This window comes from Cottoperca gobio, unplaced genomic scaffold (assembly GCF_900634415.1).
Source record: "Cottoperca gobio unplaced genomic scaffold, fCotGob3.1 fCotGob3_170arrow_ctg1, whole genome shotgun sequence".
NCBI lineage: Eukaryota > Metazoa > Chordata > Actinopteri > Perciformes > Bovichtidae > Cottoperca > Cottoperca gobio.
In genome coordinates, this window is record NW_021166819.1 from 14,733 (window position 1) to 39,520 (window position 24,788).

General features: G+C 43.7%; 2 protein-coding genes across 2 annotated transcripts; one reads left to right on the forward strand and one right to left on the reverse strand.

Moving 5' to 3' along the window:
- The first annotated feature begins 1,319 nt into the window (after positions 1-1,319).
- On the forward strand, positions 1,320-12,602 carry lipib (lipase, member Ib). Its single transcript, XM_029426380.1, has 10 exons — positions 1,320-1,429; positions 3,583-3,974; positions 6,189-6,297; positions 6,909-7,010; positions 7,809-7,898; positions 7,981-8,148; positions 8,230-8,319; positions 8,601-8,709; positions 11,882-12,055; positions 12,492-12,602. Exons 1-10 carry the CDS (start codon positions 1,378-1,380, stop codon positions 12,574-12,576), a joined length of 1,371 nt encoding a protein of 456 aa, XP_029282240.1. The 5' UTR covers positions 1,320-1,377; the 3' UTR covers positions 12,577-12,602.
- A 1,765-nt stretch (positions 12,603-14,367) lies between these two features.
- LOC115004698 (BCLAF1 and THRAP3 family member 3) lies at positions 14,368-24,161 on the reverse strand. Its single transcript, XM_029426378.1, has 11 exons — positions 23,956-24,161; positions 23,276-23,319; positions 22,474-23,145; positions 21,261-22,082; positions 17,302-17,471; positions 16,884-17,004; positions 16,728-16,800; positions 16,529-16,650; positions 15,799-15,892; positions 15,601-15,703; positions 14,368-14,914 (listed from the first exon to the last, which is right to left on the reverse strand). Exons 2-11 carry the CDS (start codon positions 23,308-23,310, stop codon positions 14,901-14,903), a joined length of 2,226 nt encoding a protein of 741 aa, XP_029282238.1. The 5' UTR covers positions 23,311-23,319; positions 23,956-24,161; the 3' UTR covers positions 14,368-14,900.
- Between the last annotated feature and the right edge of the window lie 627 nt (positions 24,162-24,788).

The following is a 24,788-nucleotide window of genomic DNA, read 5'->3' on the forward strand; positions in this document are numbered from 1 at the left end:
AACTAACACCAGATGCTGTGTGTTTCTGGGGGACTACAGGGAGATACAAACCTTCACCACAGGGGATGATAGTGTTGCATTAACAGGATTGAACTTTCTCATCAAAGCAAGAAAGAGAATAAGTAATAAGTATCTCCCAAAACGTATGTAGAAAGTACTTCTGAATGATGAATTAATACAGAAACACTAAAGTGTGCACGCTTCTGTTTCTTTAGTCGATGCCACAGACCGGCTGGTATCAGATGTTTCACAAAAGCACAATATCAGCATGAGATGATGTTGGAGAGATGTTGGAGAGATGATGTTGGAGAGATGATGTTGGAGAGATGTTGGAGAGATGTTGGAGAGATGATGTTGGAGAGGTGATCTGGCAGCATGTAACGCAGTCTTTCTTCTGAAACAGACCTCGTGCTGCTTTCCGTGCGGTTTCATCTCTTACATTACTGAAACCCTCGGCTCGGTCTGCTTTTAAAATGTTTTCAGAGTCTCTGGATGTTAAATTACACGATGGATTCAGTGAGTACAGGGCAGCATGGGCTGGGTGCAGTGTGGTCAGAGCCCGGGGAGCTATTAATAACCAAAACTGGTGTGGCTCCAACTTCTGAGGGTACACATCGTACTTCAACTTCAGGGATGAGGAGCAGCGGACCCCACCAGGATAGGATCCTCTTCAGGAGGTTTTACACGACACTTTCTTCATAGACGAGTTTAATCAGCAGATGCATTATTTATAAAACGTATTGTTGTTAATGTTGATACGAAAGATTTGCATTTTATTCTGAAATATAACATCAGCACTGTAAACAGGAAACAACTATTGTAACCAAGCTATGATGCTATCTTTACATTTATAACACTTTATTGTGATTAAATAAGAAATGACGTTGTTATTTTACTGTGTTGAAGTTATTTTAATTTAACAGAAGTTTGAACTTCTTTGTGAATCCAGTTTCTTTATTTATAGTTTACACTAGAAATATAAAAGCATAGCTCCCACACACATTCTAATATTTATTAGAATATAAAGTATTGATTAATCACTTTAAGGTTATTTCTAAGGAAGAAACCTTCTCAGAATAATGACTTAGTATCTCATAATAATGTTAAACTTTCTCAAAATAATAATGTTTTTTAATGTTTTACTTTCTGCCATTTTCTTTTAACTTTTAGAAAGTGATAGCTCCGTCTCTCTTCTCCTCCACCCCCTATTTACCTCTCCATCCTTCTAGAATCCTGTAGGTGAAGACACCCCCTCTCCTCCCTCCCTCTCCTCCCTCCCTCCTTCACTCATCCCTCCTCCGCTCAGCATTCACAGCTCCTTCTCTCTCCGTCTGCACCTCCATCATTTCCCTCTACGTCTCTGTGGTTGTAGGAAGGATGCCGCCCTGCAGACTCCTCGGTCTGCTGGGTCTCCTCGTGCTCGGCACAGGTAAGAAAAACACCAAGAATTCTGCTTAAATGTTTAACTTCTGTTTAAAAGTGCTGAAGAGAGTGTGTGTGGCTGCAGACAGGAACAGCTTAGTGAGGTGTAGGAAGCAACAGATTATTTAAAGTCGCCCTCCCATCTGCTCCAAGGTGAAGTTAAAACCTGCTGTTTCTGTCTGCTGGTTTAAAAGTAAATACACAGAGTCTCTCACACACACACACACACACACACACACATACACACACACACACACACACACAGTCCCTTTACTAAAGTGTGTGTTTGGGGCTGGATTGGGGCCATTCCCTCCTCCTGTGCTCAGGGCGGGGCGGCTGGTGAGAGGATGAGGTGTTTTTTTATAGCTGGCTGATCCTGAGCTAATTGCAGAGCGGGGACCGCCACGAAGGAATGACGGGTAGCCTTGATGCTAACTGCTAACTGCTAACTGCTAATTGCTAACTGCTAACTGCTAACTGCTAACTGCTAAGCTTCTATTGAGGTTTTTGAATGACGCTTCAAATGTCATATTTTATGAAGTCATCAACAAAAATGATTAATGAGTCTTCTTACTTTCTTACCTCGCTTTAAAAATGTTGTTTTTAAAAGTCTAAACGCCAACAAATATGGACTGAAGCAGAACATCTGGTTCAATAAAAACATGTGCCTTTGTCTTTTATTCATACTTGTTGACTTCTGGACTTTAAAGACTCTGGAGTTATTAGAAATGTTTGGCTCACCGCGCAGCACCACTGGAGTCTAATTCTACTAATAGTATAATACTAATACTTTTAGTGCAGCCTCAGCTTTAACTGCAGATGTGCAGAAATACCGGCTTTAAACACAATGAATAGACGTGCAAAAGTTATATGAACGAAGTTCGAAGGTTTAGCCGGAGCAACGTCAACTGTGGAGGCAGAAAAACACGCTAACCTGTCAGACTTCAATATATAACATTACATCGCTGAGAGTTAGAGGATAAGATTGATACCACTTTCACTTGCATTAGCTTAGCTTAGCATTAGCTTAGCATTAGCTTAGCTTAGCATAAAGACTGGAAGCAGAGGGAAACTGCTAGCCTGTCTGGGTCCAAACTAAACGAATCAGCCTACCTGCTTTTCTAAAACCCACTTATTAACGTGTTGCTTCTCGTTAGTTTAAACCGAACAAAAACCAAAATGTAAGAACGACAATTTGTGGTTTTAGACGGAGTTTCGTGTAAAAGTCCCAAAACATGGCTGACAGTTGGAGCTCTTCTGAGACTTGAAACATGAAACTGGAATCATTGGAACAGATTCAGAACTGCGTTAGAAAACATGCAAGAAGTCGAAGGTGCAAGAAGCTCGTGGACATTGAGACTAACTACAACCCCCAGGGTGCATTTCAGCAAGAAACATCCAATCACAGCGCTTAAAAAGCTGAAACATCTGTGCAGACGAACTGTATGTTCCTCTCAATTTGCAGCCAATTCATGTCAACGAGCGTCTTTATATTTATGTGCAATCACAAACTAGTGAACATCTTCTGAAGATGCAACGTGCTGCGTTGGGAACGTGCTGCGTTGGGAACGTGCTGCGTTGGGAACGTGCTGCGTTGGGAACGTGCTGCGTTGGGAACGCTTTGTGGCTGAATCAGAGGAGGACATCTTCTTGAATGCATCAAGTATTTCTCTTTACTTAATAAAGCACAAACTCTTTGTTTCTTACGTCACTACGTGTCCATATTAGGACAGTGGACACAAACAATGGGCTTGTTGGAGGATGCTCAAAAAGGTCACTGCCAGACTAATTGGTTTAATTGTTGAGGAGCCTCCCAGCTGTCTGGATGTTACAGTACGCTGAAGACACTTATAATAAGTCGCCTGACAAAGAGTTGATCCAGCATCTCCAGTCAGACAGCGAGACGCTTTAACTCAGGACTTTAAACGTTTAGATGAAGACCAAGCGTTTCTGAAAATCAGATATTTGTGTCAACAACCTGTGACTTCCCTGAGCTGGGTTTTACATCCCTCTCATATTAAATAACTTGCTTATTCATGTAGATATATATATATATATATATATATATATATATATATATAGAGTGTAGAAGTCCTGAAGTTCCCTCCTGATCACATGTAGAGCAGCTCTAATGTCCTGTCCTCCACGCTGTGCGTCCAGGTGAGGTACTGAGCGCGGCGGGCGAGTCCTGCGACGACTTTACCGACCTCAACCTGTCGCACTGCTTCATGGGAACCAGCCTGTACGTGCGGCTGCTGCTCTATACCCGCTCCAACCTCGACTGCGGCCGCGAGCTCGACCACCACCGCCTGTCCTCGCAGCCGCTCTTCAACCTCTCACGCCCCACCGCCTTCGTCATCCACGGCTACCGGCCCACCGGAGCGCCCCCCATCTGGATAGACCACCTCGTGCACCTGCTGGCGGAGCAGGAGGACATGAACATCATCGTGATGGACTGGAACAAGGGCGCTGCAAACCTCAACTACTTCATCGCCGTCACCTACACCAGGGAGGCGGCGTACAACCTGACCGGCTTCATCATGACCATGCAGGTGAGACGCTTCAGCGCCACGGAGCCTTTTAGCCGCTTTGAGCTCCTGGTTTAGTTTTTCAGGATATTAAATATTAATAATAATAATAAAATAATAATAATAAATAATACATTTGTAAACCAACTTTCATACGTGAACTGCAGCAGAAAGTGCTTTACAATAATGGAAATACAGAATGAATAGGGATAGAATGTTAATTTAATAGAAAATAAAATAGAAATCCATCCATCCATCCATCGTCCACCGCTTATCCGGGATCGGGTCGCGGGGGCAGCAGCTCTAGTAAGGAACCCCAATCTTCCCTTCTCCGGGCCACATCCTCCAGCTCCGACTGGGGGATCCTGAGGCGTTCCCAGTGAGGAGATATAATCTCTCCACCGAGTCCTGGGTCTTCCCCGGGGTCTCCTCCCAGCTGGACGTGCCTGGAACACCTCCCTAGGGAGGCACCCAGGTGGCATCCTTACTAGATGCCCGAACCACCTCAACTGGCTCCTTTCAACGTAAAGGAGCAGCGGCTCTACTCCGAGTCTCTCACGGATGGCTGAGCTTCTCACCCTATCTCTAAGGGAGACGCCAGCCACCCGTCTGAGAAAACCCATTTCGGCCGCTTGTACCCGTGATCTCGTTCTTTCGGTCATGACCCAGCCTTCATGACCATAGGTGAGGGTAGGAACGAAGATCGACCGGTATATTGAGAGCTTTGCCTTCTGGCTCAGCTCTCTTTTCGTCACAACGGTGCAGTAAAGTGACTGTAATACCGCCCCCGCTGCTCCGATTCTCCGGCCAATCTCTCGCTCCATTGTCCCCTCACTCGCGAACAAGACCCCGAGGTACTTGAACTCCTTCACCTGGGGTAATGGCTCATTCCCTACCCGGAGTAGGCAATCCACCGGTTTCCTGCTGAGAGCCATGGCCTCAGATTTGGAGGTGCTGATCCTCATCCCAACCGCTGCACACTCGGCTGCGAACCGATCCAGTGACTGTTGAAGGTCACAGACCGATGATGCCATAAGGACCACATCATCTGCAAAGAGCAGCGATGAGATCCTCAGGTCACCGAACTGCAACCCCTCTCCTCCACGACTACGCCTCGATATCCTGTCCATGAACATCACGAACAGGATTGGTGATAAAGCGCAGCCCTGTCGGAGGCCAACATTCACGGGAAAAGAGTCCGACTTACTGCCGAGTATCCGGACACAACTCTCACTTTGGGCGTACAGGGATTGGATGGCCCTCAAAAGTGACCCCCTCACCCCATACTCCCGCAGCACCTCCCACAGTATCACCCGGGGGACCCGGTCATACGCCTTCTCCAGATCCACAAAACACATGTAGACCGGATGGGCATACTCCCAGGCCCCCTCCAGGATCCTTGCGAGAGTAAAGAGTTGGTCTGTTGTTCCACGACCAGGACGGAATCCCCATTGTTCCTCTTCAATCAGAGGTTCGACTACCGGCCGAACCCTCCTTTCCAGTACCTTGGAGTAGACTTTACCGGGGAGGCTGAGAAGTGTGATACCCCTGTAGTTGGCACACACTCTCTGGTCCCCCTTTTTAAATAGGGGAACCACCACCCCGGTCTGTCAACCCCTAGGCACTGTCCCAGACTTCCATGCAATGTTAACGAGGCGTGTCAACCAAGACAGCCCCTCAACACCCAAAGCCTTCAGCATTTCTGGACGGATCTCATCAACCCCTGCGGCTTTGCCACTGTGGAGTTGTTTGACCCCCCCAGTGACTTCCATCAGGGAAATTGACGATGATCCCCCATCAGCTTCCAGCTCTGCCTCAACCATAGAGGGCGTGTTAGTCGGATTCAGGAGTTCCTCAAAGTGCTCCTTCCAGCGGCCGATAACCTTCTCAGTCGAAGTCAGCAGGGCCCCACCCTTGCTGTACACAGCTTGGATGGTTCCTCGCTTCCCCCTCCTGAGGTGCCGGATGGTTTTCCAGAAGCACCTTGGTGCCGACCGAAAGTCCTTCTCCATAGCTTCTCCGAACTTCTCCCACACCCGCTGCTTTGCCTCTGACACGGCAGAGGCTGCCGCCCTTCGATAGAAATAAAACTGAATAAAAATAAAACCCACTGAATAATAATTTTAAATATATATAATATATATATATATATATATATATATATATATATTATATATCCATGAACAGTGAGAAGAATAAAAAGAGAATATAACGGAGACTTTCTGAATGTGTCTGCAGGAGGAAGGAGCGTCGCTGAGCTCCGTCCACCTCATCGGCGTCAGTCTGGGAGCTCACCTGGCCGGGTTTGTAGGAGCAAACCTGAAGGGGAAGATCGGACGAATCACAGGTAAATAAATAAAATAAGAATTAATACGGGAAAGAAGGAATAAGTGAAGGAAAGTTAAGTTGATTCAGAATAGTTTTAGGTTTTAACAACACAATCTAAAATGTTCCTAAGAGTGTCATAAAATGATAATGAATCTGAAAAAGAATAAGAAAATAAATGTGAAAATATAAAGAGGAATAAATAAATGAATAAATAAGTAAATACAAAAAATAGGAAATATAAACAAAATTTAAAAAGAATAATTATAAGCATTATTTATTTGTTAATTTATTTCTGTATAAAACATTTTTTTATATAAATGTATTTATTTGCATATAAATTACTCTATTTATTGTATATACAGTATATATATTTTTATTTGTATCCCTTAATTTTTCCTGTTGCTTTATTCACAGTTATTATATTTGTTTTCATATTATTTTGCAGATTTATTCTTTTTTTTAAAGAGAAATTAATTGCACACAACTCTGCTAAAGTTATGAATAAACACTAAACATTTAGTTGTTTAATGAAACTCAAACATGTTGTAAAAACAAACTTAAATCAAGAAGGCTGAGTAATGTAATAAAATGTAAGGTTTAAATAAGTTGACCCTCCGTCCTCCCCTCCAGGTCTGGACCCAGCCGGGCCGATGTTCACCAGCGCCACCCCCGAGGAGAGGCTCGACCCCTCGGACGCCATGTTTGTGGACGTTCTTCACACCGACATGAACTGTGAGCGTCTGAATTATATATTATGTAATACAGATATATATCTTGTAATCATGTGGGATGTGCCAAACATTTTACATGACGTAAAACTTCAACAAAATATTGTCATTTTATTAAATATTAATAAATAACAGCCAGAGTCCCCTCAATTATTTTTTAATAATTCCCCTAAATTTCTCTTTGTATTTTTCTAGCATGATTCATTATTATAAATTATTTTAAAATAAGTACACTCATTTTTAAATAAATGTCTAATTTATTCCATTTACTGCTTCCAAACACTAAATGTCCTCGAGCCTCCCTGTTTGTGTGTTTACGTCGTTTTTAGGTCAGATTTGGTCTTTTTGGTTGAACCAAAGGAAATAATTTGAGGAAGTTACTTCTATATATAAATTAATTTAATCCCCATGTCAAGACAAATGTTTGGGGCATCCCATGATTACAAGAGGAACATCTGTTTTTGAATGATTCTGACCTTTTTGATGTTAAACCTTTATTTTAAAATCTTTAATTACATTACTTGTAAGTTGTGTGTGTGCGTCCGACGCTACAACATGAGCAAGAGTACGTGCAACACCTGCATACTTCCCAGCTGAACCCTGATGTGTCTGCGGATCCTTAATATGCAGGTTCCGGGCAGCACCAGACGATGGACGTTTCTTGAGGCAAATCTGTTTTTGGTTGTATTTAGAGAAACTGAATAATCTGCACAAAGTCAGGAGGAGAGAAGACGAAACATTTGTCTCATAAGAACAATCCAAATCAACATGTGACGATTCAACATGTATGTTTCATGTGCAGCATTTGGACTGAGAGGAGCTCACGGTCACATTGACTTCTACGCCAACGGTGGAGCCGACCAACCAGGGTGCCCCAAGACCATCTTTGCAGGCGAGCACACACACACGAGCAGAAAACACACTCATTAATTCCCACACACACACTCACTCACTGCAGTTTTTGTCTCCCACAGGTAAATCTTACTTTGTGTGTGACCACCAGCGCTCGGTGTTTCTGTTCCTGTGCGCTCTGAACCGGACCTGCAGCCTCACCGGTTACCCCTGCTCGTCCTACAGCGACTTCCTGGAGGGCCGGTGTCTGCAGTGCGAGGCCTTCAAACCCGCGTCCTGCCCCGTGCTCGGTAGGTGGTGCGATGTTGATGAGCCGCTGCTGGGACTGATGGACGCGTTATGTTTGAACACCTGTGTGTGCTCACCTGCAGGTTACGATGTGAGCCAGTGGAGGGAGACGCTGCTGCAGCTGGGACAGACCAAAGTCTTCTTCAGCACCACCAACACGCTGCCCTACAGGAGTGAGTAAACATCTGACATCATCTGTTATTATGATCATCTATTAACAACACATGTAACTGAAGGGTCTGATTACTGCAGCAGCTTCTTCCTGCTCTATAAGTTTACAGTTTAAAGTTAAAGGATCTTAAAACACATGTTGATTAAAACACTTCATATAATAAGTAATAATTCTTCTTTATACTGATTATATTATATATATTATTATATTATTATATTTATACTTTATTAAATAACTGTTTAAAGGGTCAATCTTTACAGTTCATCCTGATCTTTCCTTCAGAGCTGAACTACAGAGTGGACATGGTGACCTGGAACCAGTACCTCCGCTGGGGGGTCGTCTACATCCGGCTGCACAGCGGCAGAAACGTCACAGAGGCCCGAATAGACCAGTAAGTCTGTCCGTACCAGTACCAGCTGTTAGAACACCATCAGTACCAGCTGTTAGAGAACACCATCAGTACCGGCTGTTAGAACACCATCAGTACCAGCTGTTAGAACACCATCAGTACCGGCTGTTAGAACACCATCAGTACCGGCTGTTAGAACACCATCAGTACCAGCTGTTAGAGAACACCATCAGTACCAGCTGTTAGAGAACACTTACAGTACCAGCTGTTAGAACACCATCAGTACCAGCTGTTAGAGAACACCATCAGTACCGGCTGTTAGAACACCATCAGTACCAGCTGTTAGAGAACACTTACAGTACCAGCTGTTAGAACACCATCAGTACCAGCTGTTAGAGAACACCATCAGTACCAGCTGTTAGAACACCATCAGTACCGGCTGTTAGAACACCATCAGTACCGGCTGTTAGAACACCATCAGTACCAGCTGTTAGAGAACACCATCAGTACCAGCTGTTAGAGAACACTTACAGTACCAGCTGTTAGAACACCATCAGTACCAGCTGTTAGAGAACACCATCAGTACCGGCTGTTAGAACACCATCAGTACCAGCTGTTAGAGAACACTTACAGTACCAGCTGTTAGAACACCATCAGTACCAGCTGTTAGAACACCATCAGTACCAGCTGTTAGAGAACACCATCAGTACCAGCTGTTAGAACACCATCAGTACCGGCTGTTAGAACACCATCAGTACCAGCTGTTAGAGAACACCATCAGTACCGGCTGTTAGAACACCATCAGTACCAGCTGTTAGAGAACACTTACAGTACCAGCTGTTAGAACACCATCAGTACCAGCTGTTAGAGAACACCATCAGTACCAGCTGTTAGAACACCATCAGTACCGGCTGTTAGAACACCATCAGTACCAGCTGTTAGAGAACACCATCAGTACCGGCTGTTAGAACACCATCAGTACCAGCTGTTAGAACACCATCAGTACCGGCTGTTAGAACACCATCAGTACCAGCTGTTAGAACACCATCAGTACCGGCTGTTAGAACACCATCAGTACCAGCTGTTAGAGAACACTTACAGTACCAGCTGTTAGAACACCAGCTGTTAGAACACCATCAGTACCAGCTGTTAGAACACCATCAGTACCAGCTGTTAGAGAACACCATCAGTACCAGCTGTTAGAACACCATCAGTACCAGCTGTTAGAACACCATCAGTACCAGCTGTTAGAGAACACTTACAGTACCAGCTGTTAGAACACCATCAGTACCAGCTGTTAGAGAACACCATCAGTACCGGCTGTTAGAACACCATCAGTACCGGCTGTTAGAGAACACCATCAGTACCGGCTGTTAGAACACCATCAGTACCAGCTGTTAGAACACCATCAGTACCAGCTGTTAGAACACCATCAGTACCGGCTGTTAGAGAACACCATCAGTACCAGCTGTTAGAACACCATCAGTACCAGCTGTTAGAACACCATCAGTACCGGCTGTTAGAGAACACCATCAGTACCGGCTGTTAGAACACCATCAGTACCAGCTGTTAGAACACCAGCTGTTAGAACACCATCAGTACCAGCTGTTAGAACACCAGCTGTTAGAACACCAGCTGTTAGAACACCATCAGTACCAGCTGTTAGAACACCAGCTGTTAGAACACCAGCTGTTAGAACACCATCAGTACCAGCTATTAGAACACCAGCTGTTAGAACACCAGATGTTAGAACACCAGCTGTTAGAACACCAGCTGTTAGAACACCAGATGTTAGAACACCAGTTGTTATAACACCAGATGTTAGAACACCAGTTGTTATAACACCAGATGTTAGAACACCAGCTGTTAGAACACCAGCTGTTAGAACACCAGATGTTAGAACACCAGCTGTTAGAACACCAGCTGTTAGAACACCAGCTGTTAGAACAGCGTTTAGAACACCAGCTGTTAGAACACCAGATGTAGACACAACCAGCTGTTAAACACCAGCTGTTAGAAGCTAACACCAGATGTTAGAACACCAGCTGTTAGAACACCAGAATGTTAGAAACAAACCAGAAGTGTTAGAACACCAGCTTGTTAGAACACCAGTGTTAGAACACCAGATGTTAGAACACCAAGTTGTTAGAACACCAGATGTTAGAACACCAGATGTTAGAACACCAGATGTTAGAAACACAGCTGTTAGACACCAGATGTTAGAACCACCAGCTGTTAGAACACCAGCTGTTAGAACACCAGATGTTAGAACACCAGATGTTAGAACACCAGTTGTTAGAACACCAGCTGTTAGAACACCAGATGTTAGAACACCAGATGTTAGAACACCAGCTGTTAGAACACCAGTGTTAGAACACCAGATGTTAGAAACACCAGATGTTAGAACACCAGTTGTTAGAACACCAGATGTTAGTGTTAGAACACCAGATGTTAGAACACCAGCTGTTAGAACACCAGCTGTTAGAACACCAGCTGTTAGAACACCAGATGTTAGAACACCAGATGTTAGAACACCAGATGTTAGAACACCAGCTGTTAGAACACCAGCTGTTAGAACACCAGATGTTAGAACACCAGTTGTTAGAACACCAGATGTTAGAACACCAGATGTTAGAACACCAGATGTTAGAACACCAGCTGTTAGAACACCATCAGTACCAGATGTTAGAACACCAGCTGTTAGAACACCAGATGTTAGAACACCAGCTGTTAGAACACCAGTTGTTAGACACCAGATGTTAGAACACCAGATGTTAGAACACCAGATGTTAGAACACCAGCTGTTAGAACACCAGCTGTTAGACACAGCTGTTAGAACACCAGATGTTAGAACACCAGATGTTAGAACACCAGTTGTTAGAACACCAGATGTTAGAACACCAGATGTTAGAACACCAGATGTTAGAACACCAGTTGTTAGAACACCAGATGTTAGAACACCAGATGTTAGAACACCAGATGTTAGAACACCAGCTGTTAGAACACCAGCTGTTAGAACACCAGCTGTTAGAACACCAGATGTTAGAACACCAGATGTTAGAACACCAGATGTTAGAACACCAGCTGTTAGAACACCAGATGTTAGAACACCAGCTGTTAGAACACCAGATGTTAGAACACCTACAGTACCAGCTGTGAACACCTGCAGAGCACCAAACTATACAAAACAACCTTTTCTCCTCTTCACTCCCAGCAAGCCGCTCCAGTTCGAGCAGTACACCTCCACGCGGCTGCTGGCCCAGTTCGACGAGGATCTGAAGCAGGTCCAGAAGATCTCGATGCGCATCAACACGGGAAACGTGATCGGCCCTCGCTACAAAATCAGACTGCTGCGAATACGCTTCACGCCGCTGGAGCGTCCCGAGAGGTCAGAGCTGCTGGACGAACAGTTCACCTATTAAACTGAGACAGCTTTAAGATGTACAGTGACACGTTCTGTGTTAGCAGCAGAAGAACAAATACATCCGAGGAAGAATTGTTTAGTATTTAAGTTGAAACAGCTTTAGTTACTTTGCAGATTTAGATATTTAATACAGAATATAACTAATCAACTAATAAATTGTGATATATCATGACAGGTAAAAATAGTTGTTGCTGTGATATTAAAAGACTGTTATTTTATAATAATAATAATAATAATAATAATAATAATAATAATAATAATAATAATAATGCGTCAATGCATCAGCAATAATATTGAAATCATAAGATAACTATTTTAAAACTGCCATAAAGATATTACATCATAATGTTTTTTAACCAACGTCAGTCTTTGATGAACCTTGGGTCTTCCTCTCCTTCAGGCCCTTGATGTGCCGTTTCGACGTCATCCTGGAGGAGAACATGGAGGTGTCGTTTCGACCTTTACCCTGCAGCTCTGGCCTCTGACTCGCACCGGACGCACTTTTTCCTCTTCTTCTATGGATTCGCATTGAACTCACCCGAACCCAGACGTGTTCTGGGTGCTACAGGGTCTCCCGGCCCCCAGGTGGACCTCCAGGGGGCTCCACCGGAGCATCTCCTCGCTGGTGCTGACGATAACTCGCCGTTACTGGAAGATTGAAGCCACGTCTGTCTCTGCTGGAGCTGAAGGGTTTTTGGGAAACTGATACGAGTGTTGATCTGAAGCATTAGTTTGTCCTTCACGGGTTGAGAAGGTCCTGCTTCATCTACGGGACAAACGAACCCTTAAAAACACCTCGAGTCATCTGGTACATGGAGCTAAATGTTTTATTTTGGTGGCCAACACCACCAGAGCATTATTGATGCATGTTTATCGTTTGCTTTCAATAACAAAGCTACGATTTTATACTGGAACTTTGAAAATGTTTCTTTTTTAAAGAAACGTTCTGCAGGCATCCCGATATTTAAAAATAACAAACCAGATTATTATTTCTGCTCTGATTCAAACTAATGCTGTTTAAACTATTAATATTATACATTTTATTCACTTTATTATTTTATCATTTTAGTGAACTCCCAGTCCTCCCAAAATAAAAGCCCTTCACAATAAGACGTGCACTGACCTGAATCATGTCCTCAACACAATGTGAAATATTAAAATGAGCTCTCGCTCTACATTTTCGAAGACTGGAAAACTTCTGTGTTTTTGTCGTCGGCGTTCGTCCGTAACGCTGCAGTCCGCTCTGCGTGCCTTATAACACAAGTGAAGAGCTGATTCTTTAACGGCGACGCTGCTACGTTTGTTTTTAACTGTTGTCTTTTTTATTATGTATTTTCACCCGTGGTTTGAAATAAATATTAATTTGACAATTTCTCTGAATTGATTGTTGTAAATTGTGCAGCTGTTTTCATACAGAGCGGTTAACTCTCATAACCTTTACTGATTCACAAAGCTCATTTTTAAATCTCATCACTAAGCACACAAATAAGGTTTTTCTGGAGCTTTCAGCCTCATCTTGTGGTCTTCATCTGAAGACAAACACCATCCTAGAGCCTGCTAATCAAACTGTCGATTCAACGTCACAAATAGGCAAAATGTTTCCCAAAGATGGAAGTTTGTTTCCTTGTTCACAAAGCGGTTATAGTTCTAAAATGTGACATAATGAGCAGCAGAGAAAGATAATAAAACGTGTCAGCAGTGAAACCTTTCAAAATGTCTTCCTTAGTGACCCTGTCGTGGACATTTATCGCTCACAACATGGTGGTATGAAACAGAGGAATCAATAAAGCACAGACACAGATATAGTTGATTAATTATCGTTTTGTTGTACAACAAACACTAATAATGAGAACACTACCTGCTTCCAAGCACAACCGCGTAGTGTCCCTCAGACAAAGACAATCTCGCCCCTTATATATATATATATATATATATATATATATATATATCTTATATCGGAGCTGCACGAACCCTGTGGCAACATACATCGATCTACTTCTATTGCCTCAAACTTCATGGCACCAAGGTAATCTATTCCAGATGCAAAGGTGACCTTCTTATGACCTTTGAGATCATGTTGTCAGAACATATATTAGTTATTTACATATGGTATGGATCTTTATATCGGGCTCCTGATGTAAACTTAATGAATAAGACTTTGTTCTCTTATCTTAACAACCCGCTCAGTAAACGTCATCTCGTCTCTGAAAACAAAGATTAACTTCCAATAAGCAACGAGTTTGACTTTGAAACAACAAAATGACTCAGACAAAATCAAATTGACAAATATTTCATTTATTCAGCAACAGGGCCACGTGTCACCGACAGGAAGAGCCGGTGTAACGCTAAAATACAAGTGTACAGACGTGATCAAAGAGCCGTCACTGGTCGACTTGTGCTCCACTGATGACTGTGTGCGGACGTTTTAATCACCCGACGGCACGAACAAGTGAATTAAGTCCCGTAGCGTCACAAGCCAGATGCATTTTCCTTCATTTCATCTTCTGCTGCAGCAAAACCTTCAGAGCTCCAGCTGCGAGCGGCTCAAACCAGCAGGTCTCACAAAGCGTTTGATTAAAAGAAATTAAAAATACTGTTTTAAATCATGGCGACACATAAAGTGTGAAAATCAGACATCAATACCAGAGACGCATAAAACAAAGACAGTGAACAACTTCAGTTTGACGAACGCCATCATTGTGCTGATGATGCAAATCAACACAATTCAACAAAATCCTTTTTGATTGGCTGTTTTTTAAAGTGGTTTTAAAAGTAGCAGAATCCAAAACCCAGGATACCCAGAGTCCCATCACCAGTTAGGACCTGCGAGTGGTAAAGACAGAGAGCGGGGGTCAGAGAAGGATGGGACCGGCGCCACAGAGGACGAGGAGAAGAAGCAGCTACATGAAACACCCACATGGTAAAGACTGCTGCACTCCTCAAACACGACACACACACTACACACACACTACACACACTACTACACACACTTGTGAGGAACTAAAGTGCAAGATGAAAACAGCAGTTTATAAATTAATACATTTAGTTTGAGGATATTTAACGCCATCTGTTCATAGACAGTCTATAATTCTACTTTAATATTAAAAGGCATTCCTGTGTTTCTAACAAACACACACACACACACACACACACACACACACACACACACACACACACACACACACACACACACACACACACACACACACACACACACACACACTTTATTCAAATATTTTGTTGCTTAATTAATAATTAGGAGAAAGACTGAAATTAAAAACTAAAAGTATTTATTTCCTTTTGTACAGATATGAAGGTCATGCACAGTTCAGTTTGAATATATAATATATAATATATATATATATATATAATCTATAATAACAAACGTTATGAAGTCGCCGTACAGGTTAGTAAACGCTGCACGACGTCCCTCAGCTGGTCTCTTACTGTCGGAGAGTGAAAGCTGCAGATTCAGCCGAATATTCTCCGTTATTGTGACGTTGCGTTACCTGCAGGGTGGTTGCGGCTGTTCGGTCGCCTTATTGGTCCCAGCCGGTTGACGGGGCGAGTGTTCCTGCGCTGGGAGGCGAAGGGAGCTCCTCTCCGTGGTGCCTAAAAGCAGACACGAAGGTTAAAGATTAACTTTGACCTCCAACATGTGCGGACAGAAAGCTCAGCCTGACTCTTCCTCACTCTTCCTCACTCACCATGTTGCCTTCTCGCCTCCTGCTGTGCTCCTCTGGCCAGGTGGAGAATCCTTCGTCGTCCATCTGAGACATTTCGTCCTCTGAACTCGGCTCGCTGGCAGAGACGTGAAGACAGAGAACAGAAGTAACAAGTTTAATTATTTAATTAGTATTTATATAGTTTGTTATTTAACTTGCGTTTGTGTTTCATCACCGTGTGGGGACAAAGTAAGTAATTAATTAATATTTTGTGCTTTTATTGTGAAAAACTTTGTAGCTTTGTTTTGAAAAGCACTTACTAAAAAAATAATGATTACTTAGCAAGTTTTATATTTTCATCTTGACACGCAGAACAAAGATTTTGTTCTTCAAGCACTCTTTATGCAGAAACATATATTATTATAAATATTGATGCATTAATGTTGCAGCAGGTAAAGGTGGAGCGTCCACCAAGGAGTCAATAAAGTTTTATTTTCCTCGATAATAACACATCGCAATGTTTGGTTTTATTCATCTAAATCTGCAAAGTAACGAAAGATATCAAACGATGATGAGGAGTGGAAGTGGAAAGTGTTAGTCAGATATAAAAAGGTATTTAAAACCCAGGATATAATGTGTGTGTGTGTGTGTGTGTGTGTGTGTGTGTGTGTGTGTGTGTGTGTGTGTGTGTGTGTGTGTGTGTGTGTGTGTGTGTGTGTGTGTGTGTGTGGCGTTATTACTCTCTGTGCAGTCTGATACACTTTAATGTCACCTGATTGGATCCAGGGGCCGCTGTGATTGGCTGCTCCCTGATATTGTGACCTTCACTCCCTCCAGCTTCTCCTGCCGCCTCCTCTCCAGGTTGTGTCTCAGGTCCCCCGGGCCTCGAACCGGCTGACACCAACAAGACCCATTAAAGAAACACCAACTCGGACGGAAACGTTTAATTTAATCAAGTCTCGTTTATTTACCGGTAACGGGCCGAGTCTGGAGAACAGAGGCTCGTCGTCGTCGAGCAGCGAGTTCATGTTCAGGCTGAAGCCTCTGCAGAAGACAGTAAGAATCATTATCTGTAATCATGCACCTTTCACAACTCCTCGACTCCTCGACTCCTCCAGTCCACGTACCGGTTTGCACTGAACCTCTCATCCAGCGTCAGCTCCTCCGTCTCGTCTTCAGAGCCGCCGCCTTTCTGAGGCGCTGAGAAGCGCTCGTTCAGAGAGACTCCATCATCTCTGAAGTACTGCTCTGGAAACAGACAAACACTTTAAGAATATGTCGAGTGTTTCAATCACTAAACTATCAGATGGCTGGAGCTCGTGCACGGGAAGTGTTACACTGTGACACTAAACTGCAGGAAACAACGAGCTCGTGTCGCTCTTCACTTACACTCCACCGCGTGATGTCACGTGGACGGAAACTTTGTCATAAACAGCCACAATGTTTGTACGAGGTCTTTTATTCTGCTTTGTGCCGACTCTTTACCAACATCATGCACAAAGATGAGTCCACTCACATCCCGTGTGCAGACATGCATTAACTGACCTTTGACCTGGTGCACCAGTGTGATGATTTCCTGGGCAAAAGTCCCAGCGTGCATTGCGGTCTCCCGGTACGTCCCAGAGTGCTCCAGCATGGGCAGGAAGTCCAGACGCTGGCGTCCCACGTTGACCAGATCTAAAGAGAGCTGCCTGTCCGAGGAGTAACACAGCGAGCTGCGGAGGAGACGACAGTGAAACCTGAAGAACACGCAGGATGAGCTGTATTCATGTTCAACAACTTATTCTACCGCTTCTGATGATGATGAAGATGATGAAGGCTGTGGACGGATCAGCTTCTCTTTGTAACTAAATATTGTGGCCAGTAAAACAAAATGCTAAAAAACCCTTTTAAAAACAAAACGTTGTGAATCACATCCTGGTACCTTACCCATCGAACTTACCTGCTGAGTCCTGCGCCGTCTACTGCAGCTACACTCACGCTCAATAACACAATCCGACACATTCAGAATCTTTCTATAAATATTTTGCGGAGGAAGATGTGTAACAGACAGGCGAGTTAAAGGTCGGGGGAAAGTTCACACTTCTTTTCTGGTTGGGCATTGTTCCTCTGAGTTCAGAGACTTCACAGACGGAGATCTTTGTTCCTCACGGCTCCTCAAGGGTTCGACCTTCAGCTTTACGATCTTTGGGATGTTCTTCTTCTCATCGTCAGTGATCACGCTTTCATTTCTCCTTCAGTCGGCAGTTAAAGCGTCTTTAATATCTCTTTTCTTCAGTTGGAAGATTTGAATGTTGCCAGGCTTTTTCAGATTGACGATATTTATGGCTTCAACGTCGTCCATTTCCCACACGTGTAGATAATGTTCACGCTCAGCTGATGATGCTGCAATTCCTCCTTTATCAACGTTGATATTCAGCTTCAAGGTTTCCAATTTCATTCCTCTTTTTAACGGCACTGACGTTGCTCCACTTTCTCACCTTTGTTCGCTTTCTTCCTGCAATCCATCCGTTGACTCCAGATGCATGAATCATCCTGGTGATGATGCTCATGGCTTTAATTTCTCCTTGCAACAGCGTGTACGACTTCTGAGATCAGTAAAGTACGAGCCGTCGGGTTTCTCTTCTCTACCAGCTTCTCAGCTTTTATTCTTCCATACAAATCAGCTGCAGGTGATTTTATATGTTCATCCGTCAGTCGCTGAAGCAAGCTGGACAACATCAAGACTCCTTAGATGTTCAAGTTTCTCTGAACTTGGATTTTTCTCAGCATTCGAACAGAAGACATGCTTTGAATACTCTTCCCGAAATTTCATGTTTCGGTATTTGGCCAATGCGGCAGATCTTCTTAAAGCCACAGGCACGAATACTCCCCCCCCCCCCGCTCATCCACACAGGGCGAGGAATGTGCCAGAACATCCCCATCGTCTCCTCTTCGTCACACTGATCAACGTCTGCAGGTTCTTGCAGCTCCTGCCAGGCTCAAGAACACGCTCATCTTCCGGTCAAAGATCCCAAACATTGCCCCTTCGTCGCAGAGCACTCGTATTACTCTCTTCCTTTAACGGCTGAAGTGACATTTCTTCTTCACGACGTAAGAGATGTTGCTTGAAACTTCTTTAGATCTTTGTGACTTCTCTCCTGAAACAAGAGGGCAGTGACATTTCCTCTCTTAGGTTCAGCAGTGTTGGGTTTATATTTCTTGATCCAGCTTCACAGAAGTTTCTTCGAATGGCAGAAATGACGATCGGCTCAACCACAGGCACCGTGGCATCAAACAGGAAGTGGTTAGGCACAAAACGTGCACGGTATAGATCGTCACATACAAGGAAAGCTTTAACAAATGATGTCCTTCCATTTTCAGTCACAGAACAAAGATGACTTTCTGAAATATCTCTTGGAACCTCGAGAAGACTCAACGCCTGTTTCAGGTCGACAGGGACGATGTTCCACTTCTGCAGCCTCTTCACTCACATCTTGCTTCTTCTGTGATCTGCCTCGAGGTTTGCGCCGCTCATATGTCGTCTTCTCCGTCTGCCTCCCAGCATGCCGCGATGAAAAGGACATGATGAAAACTTACTCATTATGATGCTTTTCTTTTAACCAGCCATCACGCAGGATCCAGTGTTTTCTCTATTACCGTGAAGATGTTAAAATGCTCTTCACCGATTGTTATCTTCACAGGTTTTAATTCTCCAGTCTTCTGCTTCCATCTCATCAGTGCAGCACTTTGGAAATGTGAGAATCGTTGACAAGTCACTTTCCCAAAAACACCCTCCAGGCTCTACAGTAATGTGTAGATCCTCTACAGTAATGTGTAGATCCTCTGCAGTAATGTGTAGATCCTGTGCAGTAATGTGTAGATCCTCTGCAGTAATGTGTAGATCCTCTGCAGTAATGTGTAGATCCTCTGCAGTAATGTGTAGATCCTCTGCAGTAATGTGTAGATCCTCTGCAGTAATGTGTAGATCCTCTGCAGTAATGTGTAGATCCTCTGCAGTAATGTGTAGATCCTGTGCAGTAATGTGTAGATCCTCTGCAGTAATGTGTAGATCCTCTGATCCTGTGCAGTAATGTGTAGATCCTCTGCAGTAATGTGTAGATCCTCTGCAGTAATGTGTAGATCCTGTGCAGTAATGTGTAGATCCTGTGCAGTAATGTGTAGATCCTCTACAGTAATGTGTAGATCCTGTGCAGTAATGTGTAGATCCTCTACAGTAATGTGTAGATCCTCTGCAGTAATGTGTAGATCCTCTGCAGTAATGTGTAGATCCTGTGCAGTAATGTGTAGATCCTCTGCAGTAATGTGTAGATCCTCTACAGTAATGTGTAGATCCTCTGCAGTAATGTGTAGATCCTCTGCAGTAATGTGTAGATCCTCTGCAGTAATGTGTAGATCCTCTGCAGTAATGTGTAGATCCTGTGCAGTAATGTGTAGATCCTCTGCAGTAATGTGTAGATCCTCTGCAGTAATGTGTAGATCCTCTGCAGTAATGTGTAGATCCTGTGCAGTAATGTGTAGATCCTCTGCAGTAATGTGTAGATCCTCTACAGTAATGTGTAGATCCTCTGCAGTAATGTGTAGATCCTCTGCAGTAATGTGTAGATCCTGTGCAGTAATGTGTAGATCCTCTGCAGTAATGTGTAGATCCTCTGCAGTAATGTGTAGATCCTGTGCAGTAATGTGTAGATCCTCTGCAGTAATGTGTAGATCCTCTGCAGTAATGTGTAGATCCTCTGCAGTAATGTGTAGATCCTCTGCAGTAATGTGTAGATCCTCTGCAGTAATGTGTAGATCCTCTGCAGTAATGTGTAGATCCTCTGCAGTAATGTGTAGATCCTCTGCAGTAATGTGTAGATCCTGTGCAGTAATGTGTAGATCCTCTGCAGTAATGTGTAGATCCTGTGCAGTAATGTGTAGATCCTCTGCAGTAATGTGTAGATCCTCTGCAGTAATGTGTAGATCCTGTGCAGTAATGTGTAGATCCTCTGCAGTAATGTGTAGATCCTCTGCAGTAATGTGTAGATCCTCTGCAGTAATGTGTAGATCCTCTGCAGTAATGTGTAGATCCTCTGCAGTAATGTGTAGATCCTCTGCAGTAATGTGTAGATCCTCTGCAGTAATGTGTAGATCCTCTGCAGTAATGTGTAGATCCTCTGCAGTAATGTGTAGATCCTGTGCAGTAGATCCTCTGCAGTAATGTGTAGATCCTGTGGGGTTGGATTTCTTCCTTGGCTTCTGCAGTAAGAGCAGAGCAGCATGCGTCTCTTCCTGGTGTCAGTCCACAGGGTCATGCGAGGGCGACTTCCCCTTCAGATGAAAATGTGTTGCTCCTGGTCGTGTGATGCGTCTGATAGACGGCTGCGTTCCCCTCCAGTTAAATGAAGCTGTGCGTTGTGTCCAGGTGTCTTTCTTCTTCCTTCGGCAGCTTTCCAAGATCTGATGAAGAGAAGTGTGAACTTTCCCCTCTCACCCTGATAATTTGATTTTAAAAAGTACTCTACCTGTTCTTGTTTACGGGTCGGCTCATGTCCACTTTGATGGTTAGCGTTTCCTCCGTTACGGCGCTCATGTGGTTGTTCTGACCGTTCCACCCTCGCTCCCTCTGACGGGGCATTTTAGGGTCCAAGTCGTCCCGCTGGAGGCGCCGGTCCACACTTACAGGCCTGTGAGGTTCCCAATGTGGAGGTTTTACTTCTTCTGCCCAGTCGGGCTCCTCTTCGACGGGGTCCTCGTAGCTATCCTCCCTGAAGGGTCGGTAAACCGGTCTTTGCGCTTCATGAGGAAGATCTTGGTATCCTTTGGAGGACTGCTGTAAGCGGGGTTGATTCCTGGGCGGTGCAGTCTGCCCCCCCTGGCCGCGACTGAACTGCCCTCTCGCCGGGTGAGGACCGCCCCTCCCCCTGTGGTTCACGGGACAATCACGATTACCATATCTCGCGGGGTTTGGTCTCTCTTGTGGCGCAGGATTCCTCCTGGTTTCATGATCGTTAGAGTTGGATTCTTTCCAGACATCTTGAAAATGGCGTCCTCTTGCGTCTTCCCGATCATCCGACCTGCTGTCCGACGGCCTGGAACGCTCCTGAGAGGAGCCCGTTGGACGGGGACTCCTCTGTCGATCGAAGTCGGGGTCTCCGCGGCTGCTAAGTTGTTCCCACCGTGGCGGTTGTCTGCCGTCTGCGGTGCCGTGATCATGTTCGATGGCGAGTGCTCCCGAGGGCCGCGTGTTTCCACGTGGGAGGCTCCCCTGAGTGTCTCCTCCAAACCTATGTCTGGGTGTGTCCACTGAGTAACGCTGTTCCCCAAAGTCCTCCTCATTCCTGTACCTGTGACAGCATAAGAGGAGGTGACATGGTTCAACATTTATTCATGCTCGTCATTCAACTTCACATCTAAACACTTTAACTTAGCTTCAGACTCACAGTCTCTATCAAACATCTGATGTAGCCGCTAGCAGTCACATGACTTCTTACAACTACTCTCCTCGTCATTAAGTGCGTTTAACAGAAGACATGCAGATTTCTTTAGAAAAGAAGTTGCAAAGCAGGAAAGGTTTAAGCCATGCATGCTACTAGACGAGTATCTGGTGTTATGGAAGATAAGGTGTGATGACAAACAGTGAGGGATTTCCCGCTATGGAAAATTAGAAAGATGAGAATCTTCTGCATTCTTCGTTTCCTTGAGACAGTGCTGCAAAGCATTTTGCTTAAAATTTACCCAAGGTGAGTGGCGCCATCCATTTCTCTTCTTTGCCTTTTAAAGGGGGCGTTCCTCTCTTGATGAGAGTCCTCTCTTCGTCTGTCACTATTAGGACGCTGTGTGTTCCTCCTTCCTCTCTCCATAGCTGCTCCCCCTCTTTGGTCATCCAACCTCGCACTGGGACTGAGGTCCCTGAACCTCCCTCGCCCTCTGCCCTGCTCCCCTCTCCTCCAGCCGACCCCCGGCTCTCTCTGTTGGTGGTCTGAGTGAGACCTTGATGTCGGCGGTAATCTTTCCCTCGTCAACATCGGAGGCGACTGGGACAACCTATGCCTGTTTTCAAAACTCTGGAAAAGTTCTCTAAACCCTGCTCTGTGTCTACCTCCTTCTCCATCGTGCGGTGGGAAAAGCCTCCGGTCATCATCAAAGCCCGCCGCATCACGACGGGGCGACGGGGGCCTTCTGCGGTAAAACTCCTCCTGGTTTGGATGACGTTGATGCCCAAACTGACGGTCATCTTGGAAAAGAGCGGAGGATCTTCTCTGGGCTTCAGGGTGCCGATCTTCCCTGAAGTAGTCCCAGTGTTCTTCCAGATCTTCTCGAGGGCGGTGGCTCCTCTCCGACGGATTCCCTTCCAGTTCTGCAACGACTTTGTGAGGATCAAAGTCGGGTTCATCCCACGGGAACCTCCTGAAACATAACAGGAAAAACACTGTTGTCATATAGGAAGGAATTCACATTTACATAAGTTTAATTAATCAAAGTGGACGACTGCAGATCATTAGTTTTAAGTTACACAAATAATGGAATTGTTATTAACCTGTAACGTGGCGATCCAGACCGGGGTCTCGACATTCTGTCAACCTTTAAAGAAAGGAGAGTTAAACACAACACAGCACAGTACAGGCAGAGAAGGTCATTCATCTCATTGTATCATCAGAGGGAATTCTTCTGATATCATGGTACTATTATTAGTTTTTTACCCTCATTAAAATAAATGTACATAAAGTAGGACTGAGCAATAATTCAATATTAAAGTTTCTGCAGAATCATATCATGACCTCATTTTATTGTTTATGTTTAAATAAATAAAAATGTAATATATCATAATAGAAACCATCATATTCTTGTAAATATTGTGATATCAGTTTTAACAACGATGCTCAGCGCAACCTTTGCACATTAAAACCTTCACCAAAGTGATTTATTATGGTCTTTATGATTCACATAATTCAGTTTATAGCTGCACAAATTATTATATTATATATATATATATAATTAATATTAGATGCAGATTGATCGAGATTGTTTAATTGGTGTTTATTTATGTGTCGAGGCTGCAATATTAAAACAAACACAGATCATTTAAGAGCAACATGTAACATAATACGTTAATTTTTGGATTTACCCCAAACTGTCCAAAAACATGAGCTAACTTATAGCTGGCTAACGCTGAAGCTAATTAGCAGCTAGCAGCTAGCAGCTAACGGTACGTCTTACCTTCGTCCTCAGCACGCGCAGGGCTACCGAGGCTAACGTTAGCTAAGGCGATAACAAGCACGACAAAAACCCGCAATAAAACAGTATGTACTTTTAGAATAAATCCCTATGTAATACCAAATATAACCAAAAGCTAGCTAAATGTGTTGTGTTTTCAATTAAAGTCTGCAAGAAAATGGCTGTTAACTTCCCTAAACTGCAGCAAACACAACGCCGAAGTCGCACTTCCGCCATGGTCCTTTCAAAATAAAACAATTAGTTGTGCAAATCCACAATTCAACAAATAACATGAACGCATCAAGCTATTATATTATATGAATGCATTATGTTAATATCATTGAAATACTAACGTATTCAGCTTTTTTTTTTGTTATAACTGTGTAGTGTCAAAAATAATTTACTCTACTTAAATTATTCTATAATAAAAGTCACTTGCTGCCAGTGCAAAAATGAGCTGCAACTCTTTGTGCCATATGTACAGTTTTCGATGCTTTAAAGGTCCCTGACCCGAGCCTAATTCATTGAAAACTGTGTCTCAAAATCAGATAATCAGCAGGATCATTATCACATTATGTCAGTTGGTATTTGTGTGTTGGTGATGCACATTCTCAGACTAATTGAAGTCCTGCATCAGTTATACTTGATTTGCAGCTCTTACTAACTACCTGTCCTGATAAAGTACAGCAGCCAATACAAAGTGAAATACTGTACAGTCGTTTCTAGTAGTTTCTGTTATAGTTATTTGTTAATATGTAGCGTAAAACATTGTATTAAACTGTTAAAGTGTTCAAATAATAGATCCTATGTGTAACACTATTTCTACAAAAGAAAAT

Excerpts from the sequence above, each read along its gene's own strand:
- lipib (XM_029426380.1), top strand. The coding sequence starts at position 1,378 with ATGCCGCCCTGCAGACTCCTCGGTCTGCTGGGTCTCCTCGTGCTCGGC. Across the intron at positions 3,975-6,188 it reads GCTTCATCATGACCATGCAG|GAGGAAGGAGCGTCGCTGAG; the intron begins GTGAGACGCTTC and ends ATGTGTCTGCAG. Across the intron at positions 8,149-8,229 it reads CGCGTCCTGCCCCGTGCTCG|GTTACGATGTGAGCCAGTGG; the intron begins GTAGGTGGTGCG and ends GCTCACCTGCAG.
- LOC115004698 (XM_029426378.1), bottom strand. The coding sequence starts at position 23,310 with ATGTCGAGACCCCGGTCTGGATCGCCACGTTACAG. Across the intron at positions 16,801-16,883 it reads GAGAGGTTCAGTGCAAACCG|AGGCTTCAGCCTGAACATGA; the intron begins GTACGTGGACTG and ends TGTCTTCTGCAG. Across the intron at positions 16,651-16,727 it reads CCAGACTCGGCCCGTTACCG|CCGGTTCGAGGCCCGGGGGA; the intron begins GTAAATAAACGA and ends TGTTGGTGTCAG.